This window comes from Podarcis muralis, chromosome 15 (assembly GCF_964188315.1).
Source record: "Podarcis muralis chromosome 15, rPodMur119.hap1.1, whole genome shotgun sequence".
Lineage (NCBI taxonomy): Eukaryota > Metazoa > Chordata > Lepidosauria > Squamata > Lacertidae > Podarcis > Podarcis muralis.
This window is the reverse complement of record NC_135669.1, coordinates 39652500-39670893: the sequence shown is the minus strand read 5'-3', so window position 1 is coordinate 39670893 and position 18394 is coordinate 39652500. Positions and strand designations below refer to the sequence as shown.

Here is an 18394-nt window from a genome sequence, read left to right as displayed (position 1 = left end):
TCTGGCCTGTGTGGGTGTGTTTGAATCTAAGCCGGCGTTTGTGACCTCACCTCTGAGGCGAATTGGTTCCAAATTCCTATGACAAGTGAAGGAAGAGGGATTGCTTCCCTGAGAAGAAACAGGGGGAGTGTTTGGTTGTGTGTGTGTGTGTGTGGCTTAAGTCTCATCTCTTGATGGCTTCCATCATTTGAATGCCTCCTCAGATGTCTGAAGGAATCATGGTCTCTTTTCGAGGAATTTTGGTTGTTCTGTGGAGGTGTGAACGACAACAACAACAAAAAAACACCTTCTGCACTGCCTCAGATGCACTCTTTCATTATTCTCTCATTCCTCCTGCAGGAGAGACCTAGTCACCGAAAGTTGTTGGCAGGACTAGTAAGCATTGGTCCAAATTAAATAGAGGGATTTCCCCTTTAAATACAGGTTTGTTAAATTTATCCTGCGGGCGTTCAACTTTCTGTAAAGTGGTATCCCAGACAAGCATTGGAATCTGTCTCAGATTTACTTTTTGAAAGGAATAATAATGATATCAAGAAATTTCCCGCTCCCTGTACTCTTTATTCTCCGGAAGGTCACTGTGCCCTTTTGCACAATTTTCTTCCTAACAGTTCTCTCTGTCGGCCTCTTTTCTTCCATTTCAAGCTTCTAAGAAGCCTCTGATTTCAAAGGGGGAGATGCCCTCCTTCTGCCTCTAGGCCACTCTCCTTGGTGCTCCTCTGATATATTTCCATCTCTCTCGGTTGAAAACATTTTATTCTCACCCCTCGATAGCCTACTCTCTGCTGAGGCCCTGATCTTTGTGCTGTAAGGGAACACAGAAAACTGACTTATACTGTTAGGCTGGTCCATCTAGCTCAGCATTTCCTACACTGACAGGCAGCAGCTCAGCAGGGTTTCAGATGGGGATCTTGCCCTCATCCCTTCTAGAGACGCCAGGGATTAAACCTGGGACCTTCTGCATGCAAAACAGATTCTCTGCTACTAGTGTCAGGGCAGGTGTTGGGAGCATGGCAGTGGAGCTAACTGTTCCCAAGCAATCTGAGGCTCCTTTGTCTTGTGTGTCTTTGCTCTGCCCTCTTCATCCCTCTTCAGGTTCTGGGGGACCAGAAGGAAGAGGAGCTGCTTTTCACAAGAGGGGAGACAGCTTGACTTCCTCACCAGCCTGCCTCATCTCTGCCTCTTGACTTGCCTTCTCTCCAGCCTCCGTTTCTGCCTCTGATTCTGGATTGCTCTATGCTCGCTAAACCCTGTTACCTCTTCAGCTTCCGACACCGCCTCCTCTCAGTCTGCTGCCTCTTCTCCCTCTGCCTACTCATCATTGTCCCACCATCAGTGCCCTGGCTCTGAGCCTTCTTGCCTTGGGGGTTCTCCAGCTGCCTCCCACCTCCTCTGCATCCAGCCAATCCATGACAGCTGAATGGTGCTTCCCCCCTACAAAACCAAGGTTCTAGTCCTCTTGACTGTGGGCGAAAAGTGTTTTAAATGGGAATGCAGAAAGCTGCCTTTGTTGTTCTGCCCACCTTTGCCTCTGGCCTCATCCACCACTGGCCTGTGGGCTCCCAGAAGGGAATGGATCCCTGGCCTAACAGTAGGGCCGGCTCTGCTGAAGGTGAAAACCTCAGAATAAGTCTCTTGGGATATCACAAAACACAAGCAGGTCTGTGACCTTTGGCTATAATAACACTTTGATGCTGAATTTGGGAATGAAGCAAGCAGCATCCTCTCCTGCGTCAGATGTTTGGGAAATGCAAATTAAGCCCCCAACGAGGAGATGTGCGTAACAGATGCCAACAATACAAATTCCTTAAGGCCTCTGGAAGCCAACTCCTTTGTTCTGATCAGCTCTGCTCAATTCACCAGTGGACGGGACTTTGCCCTTTTAATTTACTGGTGACTCATTACCAACTTGGCCACAGTGGAATCTGTCGAGTGTCTTTATTGATGTCTGAAAATGCTCCTTTGCATGAGAATGAAGAAGAGAACTTCCATGTAGCTGTCTTGAGATCCTCTCCTGTCTACTGCCCTTGGTAGAACGCGAGGGGCCAGATGGTGGCCCAATTTGGAGATTGTGTTGCAGCACTGAAAAGAGGTTGGCATGCTGGACTAGGGAGATCAGTATTCAAATCACCCACTCGGTCATGAAGCTCAATGGGTAGCTTTGGGCCAGTAATTTCCTATTGATTTAACCCAGGGGTGGGGAGCTAGTGGATCTCTGGGTGCAGCTGGAGTCCTTTCCCCATGACTATTGACCAGAAGGTCCTGGGTTTGGTCCCCAGAACCTATAGCACAGGGATGGAGAATCCTACAGACTTCCAGATGTCCCTGGACTACAACACCCATCTTCCCTGACTGTTGGCCATGTTGGCTGAGGCTGATGGGTGTTGGCGTCCAACAACATCTGGAGGGCCACAGATTCCCTGCCCATGGCCTGACCTAATCCTTAAAACATTGTGGGAATAAGACAGAGGTGGCAAGAGATATCTTGGAGTTCTTTGGAGGGAAGATGGAAGTTAAGTGTCATAATAATAAATTTTAAGCATTATTTATTAGTTTAAAACTTAAGGATCAGGACCAGCCCAAGACATTTTGGCAGCTGGATCAGCCCCTATTATGATGTCCCCCACCCTGCTTGGGCAGAAGGGGTGAGAGAAGATCTAAATCGGTAACAATGAGGCGGGAGGAAAATCAACACCAGGATCTGCTGCCCTAGTAAATCCTGCTGCTTGAAGCAGTTGCCTCACCTTGCCTCATGGGTGAGCCGGCCCTGCATCTGGCCCAGCAACCTATTATCACAGGGGCTGTTCCCTTATGGGAAGCCCACAAGGAGGATCTGAACATAGTAGTCCTCTCCATACCAGTGAATGCCCAGCAAAAGTTGCTTTTCTAAGTCCACCTGAACTCTGCAGGACTTAGGTCTGAACAGACATGTTTCAAATGATACCAAGGCTGCAGTACTGTACCAACTTACCTATAGGATTGTGCTGTGTTTTCTCATTCGCACACCACAATCCTATGTTTGCAGTGATGATAGGTGCCCATTGGGACTGGTAGGGTGAAAGGGAGGGAGCCCAACACTGGGGGGCGCCAGCCTACTGACTACCCTGATTGAAGCCTCCCTGAGGAATGTGTATATATAGGATTGCAGCCTCATTCCCTGTTACGGATCTGTACTGATTTACAGTGGTACCTCAGGTGACAGAAGCTTCAGGTTACAGACGCTTCAGGTTACAGACTCCGCTAACCCAGAAATAGTACCTCGGGTTAAGAACTTTGCTTCAGGATGAGAACAGAAATCGTGCGGCAGCAGCGGGAGACCTCATTAACTAAAGTGGTACCTCAGGTTAAGAACAGTTTCAGGTTAAGAACGGACCTCCAGAACGAATTAAGTTCTTAACCCGAGGTACCACTGTGTAAGCCCACAAACATCATTTGCAGAAATAACAGCAACAATCTTAAAGGTAAAGGTAAAGGTACCCCTGCCCGTACGGGCCAGTCTTGACAGACTCTAGGGTTGTGCGCCCATCTCACTCAAGAGGCCGGGGGCCAGCGCTGTCCGGAGACACTTCCGGGTCACGTGGCCAGCGTGACATCGCTGCTCTGGCGAGCCAGAGCCGCACACGGAAACGCCGTTTACCTTCCCGCCAGTAAGCGATCCCTATTTATCTACTTGCACCTGGGGGTGCTTTCGAACTGCTAGGTTGGCAGGCGCTGGGACCGAACAATGGGAGCGCACCCCGCCGCGGGGATTCGAACCGCCAACCTTTCGATCGGCAAGCCCTAGGCACTGAGGCTTTTACCCACAGCGCCACCCGCGTCCCAGCAACAATCTTAAGAAGTAGGAAAATCTCCCCAAACAGCCCAATGAGGGCTGGACATGCTCAGTGGCCATGCTAGCTGACTGTTTTGAGGGGGAGACAATGGAATGGAGTATCTTGAAATAGGGCATGGCTGGCTGGAATGCTGAACAGGAGCACTCTGCACCACAAAATTTTTGCAAGGACAGTCCAGCTTAAGGGCCCCTCTGGATGGATTCCCCCCCCCCCACGAATGCACAATAAAAAGGCTATATTGGGGGGGGGGCAACGTATGTCCATGCCTGAACCAGACTGGACGATGCTTCGGGTTTGCTATGTTTGAAATCTTATTGGGGCCCAAAGTGCACAAACTCTAAACCTGCTTCTGAGTGGTCAGGTTTCATGATTAAAACAACCACCACCTGTGTGAACCTTCTAAATGTTTTTGGACTGTGGCCCCCATCAGTCCCAGATGCCATGACTAGTGGTCAGGGATGTTGGAAGCCATCATGCAGCAACATCTGGAAGGGCCACAGAGGTTCTGCGTCTAACCATTGCACCCTACCGACTGCAGATAATGGGTTGTTTCCAAAATTAGTCCTATTCAGAGTAGACCCAATGAAATTAAAGGAGGTGACTAGGACCAGGTATGCACCAGACATTTAAAGTACACCCCAAGATTTCTGGGAACTGTAGTTTGTTAAGGGTGGTGAGAATTGTAGCTCTGGGAGGGGGTAAACTGCAATTCCCATGACTTCTCTCTCTCTCTCTCTCTCTCTCTGTGTGTGTGTGTGTGTGTGTGTGTGTGTGTGTGTACGTGCGCGTGCTTTAAATGTATGGTGTGTGGGCACCTTTACTTTGGACAATTAAATCCAGTGACCTTCCTCCAGTGGCCTTCCTCTGAGTAAAACTTAGTTGAATATAGCCCAGTCTTTCTGACACACCTTGATAAAGGAAAAAAGCAACGGCCAGATCAAGCATGCAGGCTGCCAGTTGCCCACCCCTGTGCTAAGAAGACACAAGTTTCAGATTTCCAGAAATGACATCCATTCCAGATAGGGATTCAGGGACTCGGCCTATGCAAAGCCTTGGCTGAAATGAACCAGTTTGTTATGCCATTGCACCGGCCATGAAAGTGGGTTTATGACTACCTAGCTCTGTGTCTGTTTATGCAAGAGTTTGCATTATGCAAGATTGTGCACAGCAGATGACGTTGCTTTGTTCTTAGTAAGAGGTGAGTCAAGATGTCAGAGGTTAACAAATCTCTTTGAACTTCCTTTAACTGCAGACGGACCCTTTCGGGGAAAAGAAAGCAGATACTAAAATGGAAGTTCAAGTGGAGCTATCCCAGTTTGGGGGCGGGGGATGTAGTATAAACACCAACAACTGGGAAATGCTGGCCTGTGAGTGCTCCAATTAGAGAACAGCCTTTACCAAAGGTGTCATGGGCTTTGAAGACACTCAAACTCAGGAAGAAAGGGAGAAATGTGCTAAGTGGAAGGCACGTTTGGCAAACCCTCACCATGATCAACTCCCGCCCAGAAACCTATGTCCCCACTGTGGAAGGATGTGTGCAGTGCTTTTTTTCTAACAAAATTCTATCCTATTTTCTTCCGTAGTCGGGTCAGTGATATAATTGTGTTCTGCATTTCCAGAGCAACACAGGGGACGTGAAAGTTACATTGCACAGATACCATCGAGCATAATAGCAGGTCTGATTGCTGGACCATCTACAACCAGCAGTGATCATTTTAGCGCAAGCAGGAACGGGGGACCTGCAGCCCTCCAAATGCTGTTGAAGGTCAGCTCCCACCAGCCGCTTACCTTCATGGCCTGGGATGGGAGTCGTAGTCCAAGAACATCAACAGGTCCATGGGTTCTCCATCCTGAGGAATGAACCCAGAACCTTTTGCATGCAAAGACTGTTCTCTACCACTGAGCCACGACCCTTTGTGGTATCACTAGTGTAGCACCGAGGATATTGCTTCCCCTCAGTGCATTATAAGGCCACTTACATCTTTAGTTCCTCCCTGATGTCTTCCACCACAGGTGACCTGTCTTTGATGAACTCTGCTTGTAGCTGGTTTGCATGTAAGGTTTCCTCCAAAATGAGCCAAAATTGCTGTGAAATAGCTCTCTGGGGTCCCTCCAGACTGCTTTTGTTTGTTTGTTCATTTTGCAGGTGTATTCTGTACTGTCACTGATGCATTGATGCAATGATGGTGCAGTTGTAAACAGTGAATTCAAGGCGGATTTATACTGGACTGTCCACACCTCATTCTGCTGTATTAGTTGTTCTGCGATGCTTCCTTACTGTTATTGTGGGACTGCTATCTGGAAGGGCACCCTTGCCCTGTAACACTACAAAAGTGCATCTGGGAGGAACCAGATACCAAAACCTTGAACTCCTTGGAGGACAAGTTGGGATATAAATGCAGTAAGATAAGTAAATAAACGTTTGCAGGCACAAACAGTATTGAAAGTGGGATTATGTATAACTGCCCTGAAAACCACAACGAATGCAGAATAAGAATGGTGTTGCCAAATGACTGAAGAAGCATAAAAAAACAGAGAACTTCTCCAAATACTGTTTTCCCTGGAAGTACCCCTTGTCACTTTACTCCTTAATCTTATCTCATTTGCAGTGAAAATGTTTGCTCAAAAGTGAAGCACCCAGCTCCATCTTATCAGGCAGCTTTCCATTGCGTGCCTTGGGAGGAAAACAAAACAAAGGAAAAAGAGCCCTGTGTGGGAAGGAGTCTGTGTTCCAAAAACAAACCATGCAAATAAAGGGCAAAGGGGAAAGGTGTGTTCCTGGGGCAAGATTTTGGAACGCAGGCATTTTCCTTTCTTCTTCTGGATCCATAACTTTCCACAGATGTGTGCAGATTGACAGAGGAGACTCAGGAGGCGACGATCAACCTGTTCGTCTTTCAGAAAAGGCCCAGCCACGTCAAGGAAGTTGGTGTGTGAGAAAATCAGCTGTGTGTTCACAGCAGAGTGTGCAAAGCTAAAGCTGGCTCTCAGCAAACAAAGAGAGTCAACCCCAGAGATCATACACCACAGAGTGAATCATGAGAAAGTGCCATGGTCAACCTGATCATGTGGAATTTGACCAGTGGCCCTTTGTCTGGAGGTCTCTCTCGCCTGCCACCTGTCCCCCAGAACTGCTGGTGTCAAGGGCACCTGTTTTATGATTATCTCAATAGCTGTCCACATGAGAATGGGTTAACATCTAACATTAACTTTCCGTTGTGCTCCTGGGGTACTGGAATTTATTGGGGAGGCCTTGATGGATATCAAGGCATTTATGCTGCATCCAGAGCAGCTTGCAAATACTGTTCGTAAGCTATTCCCTCAGGCTTATAGTTTAAAAGGACATGATGCTCAAGGAAAAAGCCAGTGGGATGGAGGAGGGGAAAGGAAGTTCAAACACTGTAAATGAACATTGGGGCATCTGGTAAACTGCTGCAGATTATGATCATATCACTGCTGTGGGAAATTTCCTACCAGAGCTTGGAGCACTGACTGCAGCCCTTTTGTGAGCCCAGAGCCCAGGAGTGAGACACAGAAAAAGTAAACGGTTACCTGATCAGGAATTTCCAGTTTATTCCATACTTGAGTATAGAGGTACAGTTATAGCAATCTGGGAAGCTAGCAAGAAAGGGGCTGGACCACAAACAGTTTTTTATAAAAATGGGTTTTTATACCCATTTGAAAACAAGCATAATTTTAAGGACATCATGTGCCCTTCATGTGCCCATGTCTCCTCATGATGCCACTAACTACAATTTGGGTTGGTCTAATTTTTTTCAGCTATCTCCAGTTTTTTGTTCTGCCTGAAAGTATGTGTGACCCTGAGTTTGTAACAGTGAGTGTTACTTTTACTTAGGTTCATTGTTTCATAGACAATGATCATTAAATTAATTAGCTGCTTTTTTGCCACGGCAACTCAAAGCGATATGAAGTATTTGGCTGCTGGGCTCAATCCAGCAAGGATCACATTATGTTTTTATATGAAAAACAACAACTGGAAGCTGTGTGACACGTGTCCCAAATCCCACAGAATTTACGTATTACATTTAGAGCCTGCCTTTCCTCCAAGGAGCACAGGTGGGGCGCATAGCTTCATTTATCTCGGTTTTACCCGCACAACAACCCTGGAAGGTAGTTTGGTTTGTGAAAAACTGACTGGCTCAAGGCTACCAAAGCAGCTTCATGGCTGAGTGAGGATTTGGACATTGGTGTCTGCAGCCCTAATCTAAAACTACCCAGCGTAGGTTGTGTAGGGTTTACGCCCATTTGACAGTGCCAAATCTCATCTCCAATTCCAATAGGCGCCTGAGAGAAGCGTGCGCGTCTACAATTTTTGTACCTCTATGGCTCAGATGGACAGCTTTCCTCCCCCGCCCCAAGATGGCCGCCACCCCTAATTAAAGTTGCCATAAGCCGTTTGCATAAGCTTTCCATAGAGACAAAAAGGCAAGACCGTCATCATGCACACTTCCTGATTAACATAGCAACAAGCTGCGACGGGCTTCAAGGCGGTGCCGTTCTAGGACTAGGTATCTCTGTGGTGGAACCTGAGCTTTGAATTGGAACGTGAGAGGAAAACAGGTCCGCCCCGTCACTGAGGGAAAGCGCACACAAATGACAGCTAGTGTCACTTTGCGCATTTGCTAGATCTATGGGCGCTCCCGCTGGGATCCAACCACAACACAGGACCCTGCTCCGCCTCCTCCGTCACGCGACGCGCCAGAGATGGGAGGAGTTAACATTGGGCCCAAAGGGGAACGTGGACGGCGATGCAGTGCAGAGACACTTCCGGTTCCCAATTAAACGCAAGAGGGAACTCAGTGCCACGCAATAGGCCAGGTTTCCCCAAGTAGTCTGGCGCCCTCGAGGTGTTTTTGGGACTATCCAATCAGTCTTCAGTCAGAGGGCATTTGGTCGGCCACTGTGAGAGGAGGGTGCTGGAGAAGATGGTCCTTGACCGCCCCTTGCGTTCTTATCGGCCTTTACGCTTATCAGTATGCACTACGACCCACGCACTATGTGCCTTGCACCTGGCGTTGCTCGCAGAATATAGGAAACAAAATCACGCACGCACTAGTGGTTAAAACTAGGTTCAGCCACTGTGGCCCTGCTCCGCCTCCACGCTCTGAGGCGGTAGGTGCATAGCTGTCAACGTTTCCCCTTTTTAAAGGGAAATTCCCTTATTCCGAATAGGATTCCTCACAAGAAAAGGGAAAAGTTGACAGCTATGAGTAGGTGCCTTTTAAAATATGGCAACCCTTGGGGAACCTCTTTCGGCCACTGTGAGAACTTGTGTGTCGGACTGGGAGGCAAGATGCTGCCTTATACCGAGTCAGGCCCTTTGGCCCGCCTAGCTCCGTGTCGCCTGCACTGACTGGCAGCAGCGCAGGTTCCCTCCCCGCCCTGCCTGGGGATGCAATTGGGGAAACCTTCTGGCGGGCCTGTTCCTCCGAGACTCTCCTCGTCTCCTCCCGACCTTACGATCGCTTTCCACCCGCCCCCTTCAAACAGCTACCGGAAGTGAGCGCTGCGCAGCAGCTTCCCCTTTCCTCCTCCGTTTTGCTCCCTTTTGTTTGGCTCGATCTCTAGGGACGCACCCCGCCCCATCGTCCACCGCCCCGCCCCTTCCCACCCTTCGTCATCACGCGCGGGGGAGGAGGCGGGGCGATGTTTTGAACGGCGAGTGGGGGGTTGGCGGGGGCGGAGTCAGTTAATTGGCGACGTCACGTGATTCGGCATGGAGGCGGCGGCGGCGGCGGCGGCAGCTGAGGCGAGCAGCCTTCTGAGGAGTCGGCGGCGGCGGCGGTGTCGTCGTCGGCGCTGCTAGTGTCGCGAGGCCGGAGGGAGCGCGAGGGCGGCGTTGGCGTTGGCGGCAGCCTGCGCGAGGCTCGGGGTCGGGGAGGGAGGGAGCGGGCAGCCTCTGGGCGGCGCCAGGACGAAGCCCCGGGGGAGGCCCCGGCCGGTGAGTGCGGCGGAGGCAGCGCCCGCCATGGACTGAGGGAGACGCGATGGGCAACAAGGAGTCCCGCATCGGCTTCCTCACCTACGACGAGGCCCTGCGGAGGGGTGAGTGCTGGGGGGGGCAGGCCTCTTAGGATAATGAGGGGGAGCTTTACTAATGAGGGGGGGGAGTTTTGGGTCGGAGGGGGCGCTTGACAGGGAATGGCGGGGCTCCCTCTGAGAGGGGTGTGTGTGAGAGAGTGAGTTTTTTTACATTTGAAGTTGACCAAGGGATGTAAATGGCATGCAAATGAGGCGTGTGGGAGCGTGTTGTTTCTGTTGTCAAGTGGTTTTATTTTTATTTTTTATGTTGCTCTAACCCGCCCTGGGACCTCCCAGTGAAAGGTAAATCTAATAACGGTGTGACAATGTTAAGTGGTGGGCATGACAGTGAAAAGGGGTGTTGGGTGCGCTAACGATATGCAGATGTAGGCAGGCACGGTAATGAGGTGAGAGGGCATTGGGTGGGCAGGGAGTGCGCTAATGATATGCAGATGTAGGCGGGCGTGGGAGTGTGGGAGGGCGTGGGTCTTAAGGTGCATGCTGATTATGTGCCAGTGGGGGTGGGCACGGTAATGAGGGGCTATGCCAACAGAGGAGAGGACTGACTTCAGGTTATCTTTTGAGTGGAAGGAGGTGGAGGGATGTTGAGGGTGGACATCTGAGGCCTGTGTGCTTAGGAGAAATAGCAAGCTCCCTTTGGGAGGGTGGTTTAGGTCAAGAGTTGCAGGGGTCAAGTGGGGTGTTTGAAGAGAGAGGAATGAGGAGTATGTGGGGTATGGGGTACAGAAGGGGTTAAGGAGGAGTTTGTAGGGTGGTGGATGAGGGGGCTTTAGGGGTAGTAGGTTGCGGGTTAAGACTGTCTTACTAGGAAAGAAAGCTGTGAGCATGGTATGCTTTCTGTTTGTGACAGTTTATTTATTATCTATTCAATTTATATACTACCCTTTATCCAGAGATCCCAGAGTGGTGTACAACATAAAAAAACACATAGTTTACAGAGCAAAATAAAAAGACCATAAAACAATCAAAGAAAATCATAATAACAGGTCCCCTTCCTGTCCTGAAAGGGGTGCAGCTGGACCACCAGCCAAAGCTGATGGAAGGTACTTGCTACTTGGGCCTCAAGCAGCAGCAGTGGGTCCAGGAGCACCCACAAGCTGCATACCTGCTTCTTCAGTGGGAGTGTAATCCCCTTAAGAGCAGGCAGTCTCCTGTTCATTTGGTTTAGGGAACCAATCACTAACAGTGCCTCAGTCTTATTTGGATTGAGCTTGTTGACTCTCCTCGAGTCCATTACAGAGGCAAGACACCGGTCCAGCACATCCACTGCCACACCTGGAGAAGTAAAGGAGAAATAGAGCTGTCTGTCATCAGCATATTGCTGACAGTGTACTTCAAAACTCCATATGAACCCCCCCCCCACTAAAGCAGTTTCATTTAGATGTTAAAACAGCCTAGGCGATAAAATTGAACCCTGAGGAACCCACATTGAAGGTTTCATGGGGCCAAAGAGCAGTCCCCAAGCACCACCCTCTGGAAACAGCCATCGAAGTAGGGCCAGAACCACTGTAAAGCAGTCCCACTCACCCTCAATATGGATAGCCTCTCCAGGAGGATACAGTGGTCGATGGTATGAAAAGCCGCTGAGAGGTCGAGGAGGATTAACAAACATCTATTACCCCTGTCCCTCCCACTGACTGGGGTCATCATATGAGGCAGCCAGGGCAGTTTTTGTGCCAAAACCAGGCTGGAACCCTGATTGAAATGGATCTAGAAAATCAGTCTCCTCCAAGAGCTCCTGGATCTCGTCAATAACCTTGCCCCCCAAATGGAGGTTGGCAACTGGACAGCAGTTGTTTAGGTTCTCAGAATCTCTAGGGATAGTTTCTTAATGTTAAGTGAAGCCCTGTGGGGTAAGGCTGATGGGCAATAGGAGTGTGGGCAGAGACTATGGAGAGAGATACATTTCGTTTGTTGAAAGTAGTTATATCCTGCCTTTTCACTACTATTTTCAAGGTGGCTCACAGTGCACCATTCAATTTTTTAAATTAAAAAATCCCACTTATGGGGTGAATGCAGCAGTGTAGGTGGTCTTAGAGCTAATGTATGTCTGCTGGGGGTTGGGCGAGTTTTCCATGCATGTTCTTTGCAGCAGGGATTATGAGGCTATATGAAGCATATGGATCAGACTTGCATGGTAGTGCATTTCAGGTGCATGCTGAATGTAGGTGGGGAGTATAAGTCAGGTGAAGGTTGCCAAACGGCTTTTGGGGAGTGGGATTTGCTTTTCATAGGATTACTAAGATTATATACTTTTACTTTTTAACTCTTTGGATCTTTGGAAGCGTTGTATGCATACTGATTATTATTAGTGTTTGTCATGGAATGGAGGAGGAGAATTGAATGGCCTTATGAGGCTGGGTGAGTGGGTTTGGCTCAGATTTCCCAGACGTATGGCACTGGGACGACAATAAAGATGCAGAAGAGAGGGTGGTGTCAGAGAGTGCAATATTGCTATGATGGTGAGCTGGGGGTCAGGTTTCATGAAGAGTCAGGTAGATTTTATGACAACTGATGGTTGTAGGTCGGAGGCACAGGTGGCTCTGGAGGAAGAGAATGAGGATCACTGCTTGAATTCCTGGATGACGGGCAGAGGAGGCAAAGTCCTCTTCCTTTTTGTTGTACCCTCAATCTTTTTGATTTAACCACACTTTTATGAGGGACATACAATATGGTTAAAGCTAGGAGGAGATGGGGGGCTCATCTGGGGATTTCATAAGAGGTGCCTACATTCTGTACACTCCCCAAAATCAAGCTTGGTGAGAACAGAGAATGAGGCTGAGTGGAGATACTGATTTGTGGGTGACGTTGAAGCAGGGGGTGGGAAAGCTGTGGCCCTCCAGATGTTGGATTACAACTCTCATCTTCCCTCACCACTGATCATGCTGACTGAGGCTGATAGGAGTTTCTTTATCGCATTTATTAATAACCCGCCTCTCAGGACAACAAATCCTTCAAGGCAGTTTACATTAAATGACACCGAAAAGAACTGCAATAAACTATATCAGTATATTAAAAAGTCAGGATCATTCCTGAAGGGCAGCTGTTGGTAGGTCAGCATGCATATGTTTGTGTATGGTGGGAAGTTCATCTGGAGAAGGTTCTGAAGTGGCTTTCACCTGTATCCTCCTCTGTCTGGGAATTAAAAAAAAAAAAAAGGAGTGCCACAAGTTTCCCATCCCTGGCTTAGGAACTATGACAAGATGTCTGGTTGTGGCTTGAGAGTTAAGTGGTTGCATGGAATTAATTATAAGAACAACAACAATATTGTTGTTTCTTTGTATCTTCTTGTTCCTCACACAGGAGCCCAGGCAGCTAGCAACAATCACAAAAATGCAGCCTTTTAAAACCAATATTAAAGTTGCAATCCAAACTAACATAAAATACGCTACAGTTATAACATGGTCAGCAATACCGTTAAACCAACAGAGCCCCTGCTGTTTTGTTCCAAAGGCAAGCAAAAATTTGTTGTCTCCTGAATGAGATTCACGTAGGACAGTGGTTTCTAACCAGTGTGCTGTGGCACCCTGGGGTGCCTTGAATGATGGTCAGGAGTGCCACTGTCCTCCTTTTCTCTTTCCTTCCCTCCCTCCTCTGATGCCCTCTCACGTCTCCGCCTCCCAAATACTTGCACAGCTGTTTATTGCAGCAGCCTTGGCTATAAGCTCTGCAGGCGAATGGTGCCTCTGGGAGGCACCTCTCTTTCGGGCGGGGCAGTTCAGAGACCAGGGGCTGCAGCAGCTGCCCGGAAGACTCCCAAGGAGAGGGGAGAGGAGGCTGAGGGAACACTCCACGAGGGAGGGTGTTTGAAAAAGGTTGAGAGGCTGTCAGCTCTGCAGGCAAGGGGTGGCATAACAGGGGTGCCACAGAAAGAATGCAGTTGGTTAAAGGAGTCATGGACTCAAAAAGGTTGAAAACCTCTGATGTAGAAGACAGCTTGATCACCACAGGGAGGGAGCTCCAGAGCTGGGGAGCTGTGAGAATGTTGGGTGAGAGTGCTGAGTTGGAAAGCATAATCATTGCAGGCCAAGGATGAATGGCTGGGTTAGTAGTAGCAGGAAGAAAGCTTGTGTTGGGAAGCTGTGGCAAAGGATGGATAGGCACAGAAGTTTCAGTTTGCCATGGTGTTACTTTTGGTAAATTGGGACTGAGGCCTAATCTGCATAGGAATGAGGCTAAGGTTGAGGTGGTAGTGAAGGTGCCTTGAAGGTGCTGGCAGGGATGTCTGTGATGCTGAGGCCTTGGCTCTGAGGCAGCAGTAAGGTTGATGGGTGGCAAACCTCAGGCAGTCATAATTGAAGTTCTGTGGGAAGGAGGAGGTCATACTGGAGCTAGAAAACACAGATCCTGGCTTGAGGGGGCGACAGAAAAAGCAGGAGGGAGCAGGCCGAAGAGGCTTGTAAAACAGGTGGTGGAAGGTGAGGTTGTGTAAGTATGTGAGGGATGCAAGACATACAGGTAGAAGGATTAAGCAGAGTGTGGGCATTGCTTGATGTGGGATGAGGGATGCTGGTTATTTTTCAGAGTGCATGGGGGGGGGGGAGATAAGTGACAAAGGGCTATTGGCCAGGGAGAGATGGAGTACTTAAATGTGTCTGAGGAGGGAGGAATATCCTTCAGAGCTGTCCAGAAGAATGGTGAGAGGGGGATGGTGGAGGAGAGAGGAGTCTGGGTTGCAAATGCCCTTTGCGGATAGGGAAGGCAGGAAGGGAGAGATCCAGCAGTGTTCATCTCCCCCATTCTCTGTGGAGCTGTCAGTGTCTGTCAGGGCAAAGTGGCACGAATCGCCTTTGCATTCGTGGCACAGCTATGGAGGACCTGAGACACAGCAGTGATGCTTGTGCCTTGAACTGTACCTTGAGCTTTCTCGGAAGTACCAGAAGGGCAGTGCACCTGGGGGAGGGGGGGGGAATCAGCAGCTGGCTTCTGATCTCTGGGTCATTGCATCCTTTGGGGCTTGCTTTTGCATCCTTCATTTGCTGAAACACCTGTGTTTCCCCCCCTTATCCTCCTTTACACTTTCCTTTCACTTTCACTGGTGAAATCAGTTGTGTTGTAAAGTGAGGAGGGGGGGTTGTAGACTGCTGCTGACACTGCAAAAAAACCCAAACTCCACTCCCCAATCCCTTTGCAGCCCTTTCGGCCACTGGTTTTACTTGTTTCCCATGATATCAGTCTGTCACATCTTCCCTCCTTCCAACAGCTTTAGAAGATCCTGCTTCCTTACCTGAAAGGAGCTGCATCGTTTCCTTATGACTGCCTTGCTCTCTTGCATACATATCACACACCTGCTATTTACTTTACTGCTGTGCCTGGGGTTGTGCTGACTACGTGCTGCTTTGGAGGGATGCAGTGACTGGGGACAACGGCTGTGTTAATAGTTTTCCTGTCACACTGGTGATCTTTGCGCTCTTTTCCAAAAGCATGTGGTGAAAATTACCATGACGCCGAGATGGGTGCAGACCTGGATGTCTTAATTGGTGGTCACTGCCTTCCAAAAAGCTTTACTGCTCGGTTGAGGATCCTCACCCACTGCAGCTGTCATCATAAGCCACAACTCATCTCTTAGCCTTTTCTCAGTCTTGTACTAAAGGACGGAGGTTTGGGGAATAAATATTCGGCTCTCACTGCACTGCTGGTGGCTGTTTCAGTGAGATCGAATCAGGGCTGTGTGTTAAGTTGCAGTTCTCCAGATGTTGCTGGACTTGCATCAGCCCCAACCAGCATAGCCAGCAACCAGGGATAGTGGGAGTTTTAGTCTGGCAACATCTGAAGGACCACAGTTTCCCCATACCTTGGCTAGAGACTCATTTAGACCAGTGTTTCCCAACCTTTTTTGGGCAAAGGCACACTTGTTTCATGAAAAAAATATCGAGGCACACCACCATTACAGCCCCGTGACGTCAGCGCGCAGCGTCACGCCGGGAGGGACGCACGAAAGTGTAAGTTTCAATTTTTTCCCCTCCCCCTTGCCTTCCTTCTGTGCCAACCGCCAAAAAGCCAAGAAAAAAGCCAAGACTTTAGGGCAGCAGGTCGACACGGAAGAAGCTCCTACCTAAGGACAGGTGCGACGGCCGTGTCCTCTTCTGCCACACTTGGCAGCCCTGCCTCACGGTCGTGACTCCCACCCTGATTTCTCCCCGCAGGTCGAGCAGCACAGGCAGCCCAATGTGTCCAGCCCAGACACAAGCCCCGCTTCCCCACTCTAGATCCTGAATGCGACCAAGTGCTCTGGACTCCCGAGCAGGGTGGGAAAGAGGACTCGCATCTGGTAGCCTCCGGGCTCCTTGCCTGCTCGAGGGATGGCATTGCAGGCAAGCTGCCGGCCGTCGCCATCGCCGCCCCCTCATGCGAGTGGACCTGCCCGGAGTGGTGGGCCGGGGGAGGCTCGCTCTCTGTGGGGATGTGGCCTGCACGCGCGGCCCCGCTTCCTCCTGCCCAGGGCTGAGCTCCTTACCCGCGATCTCGGTCTCGCGCACGCGGATCCCACTTATTCTGAAGCTCGCACCACTAGCCGGGGCTCTCACACCGTGCCAGGGCGAGGCGGCGCGGCCCACTGACGTCATCGCGGCTCGCCGCCGCCCTCGACTTCCCTGTTCCCTCCCCTCCCTCGGGTCGCCGTGGTTACCGAGGACTGCAAGCTGCTCGGGCGAGCGTGGGGCATTAAGTGGGAGAAGGAAAATTAAAATTAAAACTCGCCTGAAGGCCGCCTCTCCGGATACAGTGGTGCCTCGCAAGACGAAATTAATTCGTTCCGCAAGTCTCTTCGTCTTGCGAGTTTTTCGTCTTGCGATGCACGGTTTCCCATAGGAATGCATTGAAAATCAATTAATGCGTTCCTAGGGAAACCGCCTTCAGACCAGGTCCGGGGACAGTCTGTCCCCCTACCTCTTCTGAAGGCTGGGGGGGGGGGACAAGGGCTTTTCTTCCCACCCCCAGCATTTTAAAAAACCCCGGGACAGCGGAGGACTTCTCCGCTGTCCGGGGCAATCTTAAAATGCTGGCGGGCGGCATTTTAAAATCGCCCGGGACAGCGGAGGACTTCTCCGCTGTCCGGGGCGATTTAAAAGCCCCTGGGAAGGCAGGCAGGGGGGACAAAGATTTTCGCCCCCTGCCCGCCTTCAGAAGAGGTCCTGGACCTCTTCTGAAGGTGGGCGGGGGCGAAAGTCTTTGCTCCCCCCTGCCTGCCTTCCCGGGAGAGCGGAGAAAGGCAGCGCGTTTCTCCGCTGTCCCGGATGGCTTTTGAAGGTCCTTGACCTCTTCTGAAGGCGGGCGGGGGCGAAAGCCTTTGCTCCCCCCTGCCTGCCTTCCCGGGAGAGCGGAGAAAGGCAGCGCGTTTCTCCGCTGTCCCGGACGGCTTTTGAAGGCAGGCTTTTGAAAGCCGTCCGGGACAGCGGAGAAACGCAGCGCGCCCTTGCCGCTGCCCCCCGACTTGGCTGGAAGGCTGGCGGGGGGAGAAGCCTGCTCCTCCCCATCGCCAGCCCTGCAAACTCGGGGGACAGCGGGAGAGGGGCAGCACGCCCTTGCCGCTGCCCCCCAACTTGGCTGGAAGGCTGGCGGGGGGAGAAGCCTGCTTCTCCCCATCGCCAGCCCTGCAAACTCGGGGGACAGCGGGAGAGGGGCAGCGCGCCCTTGCCGCTGCCCCCCGACTTGGCTGGAAGGCTGGCGGGGGGAGAAGCCTGCTCCTCCCCATCGCCAGCCCTGCAAACTCGGGGGACAGCGGGAGAGGGGCAGCGCGCCCTTGCCGCTGCCCCCCGACTTGGCTGGAAGGCTGGCGGGGGGAGAAGCCTGCTCCTCCCCATCGCCAGCCCTGCAAACTCGGGGGACAGCGGGAGAGGCGCAGCGCGCCATCCCGCTGTCTCCCGACATGGTTTGGAGGCTGGCGGAGGGCTTCCTCCTCCCCCAGCCCCGCAAGCTCCCAGAGCGATGCCAAACCTGCGCGCAGCTTCGGCATGGCTCTGGGTCCCGTTCTGGGGGAGGGGGAAGCTCGGGCTTCCCCCGCCCCAGCCCCACGCCTGGCGGTGGGGGAATAATTTTTTTCCCCTTTATTCCCCCCCCCCCGCCAATTTTTCCCGCGGCACACCAGGCAACGTCTCGCGGCACACTAGTGTGCCGCGGAACACCGGTTGGGAAACACTGATTTAGACACCTTTAGACAGGATACATGGAAAGCTACTTCATACATTAAAAAGAAATCTAGAAAAAATGCAAAATATGCATCCTCACAGCTAACTTTTTTCAGGAGGTCATGATGGGGTGGAGCTTCCTGCTGAGTGGCAAAGTTGCATTTCCCGCTGCCTAATGTGCAGTAGGGCCCTAAGAGTCCTAGGCCAGGGTTTAATATAGCATTGGTCAATTCCTGGTATTTCCATTGTTTTCAAGCTTCCCTAAAACCATTCGTAGCACAGGTTATACATGCATTCTAGTTTTACTTCAAACATACTTGCAGTTTTGGTGTAGCAAGTAGCTTTTTAAGCAATTGTTACTTTAATTTCCTGAAA

General features: G+C 50.7%; 1 protein-coding gene across 4 annotated transcripts in view; it reads left to right on the top strand.

Moving 5' to 3' along the window:
• The first annotated feature begins 9563 nt into the window (after positions 1-9563).
• Positions 9564-18394, top strand: part of USP32 (ubiquitin specific peptidase 32) — a 126317-nt gene continuing 117486 nt past the window's right edge. For 3 of the 4 annotated variants that reach the window (XM_077919674.1, XM_028708937.2, XM_077919673.1), the window contains exon 1: positions 9564-9896. In XM_077919674.1, the coding sequence (XP_077775800.1) occupies positions 9839-9896 (58 nt within the window). In that variant the 5' untranslated portion in view covers positions 9564-9838. The remainder of the gene's footprint in view (positions 9897-18394) is intronic. The other variant, XM_028708938.2, reaches the window with a different exon arrangement.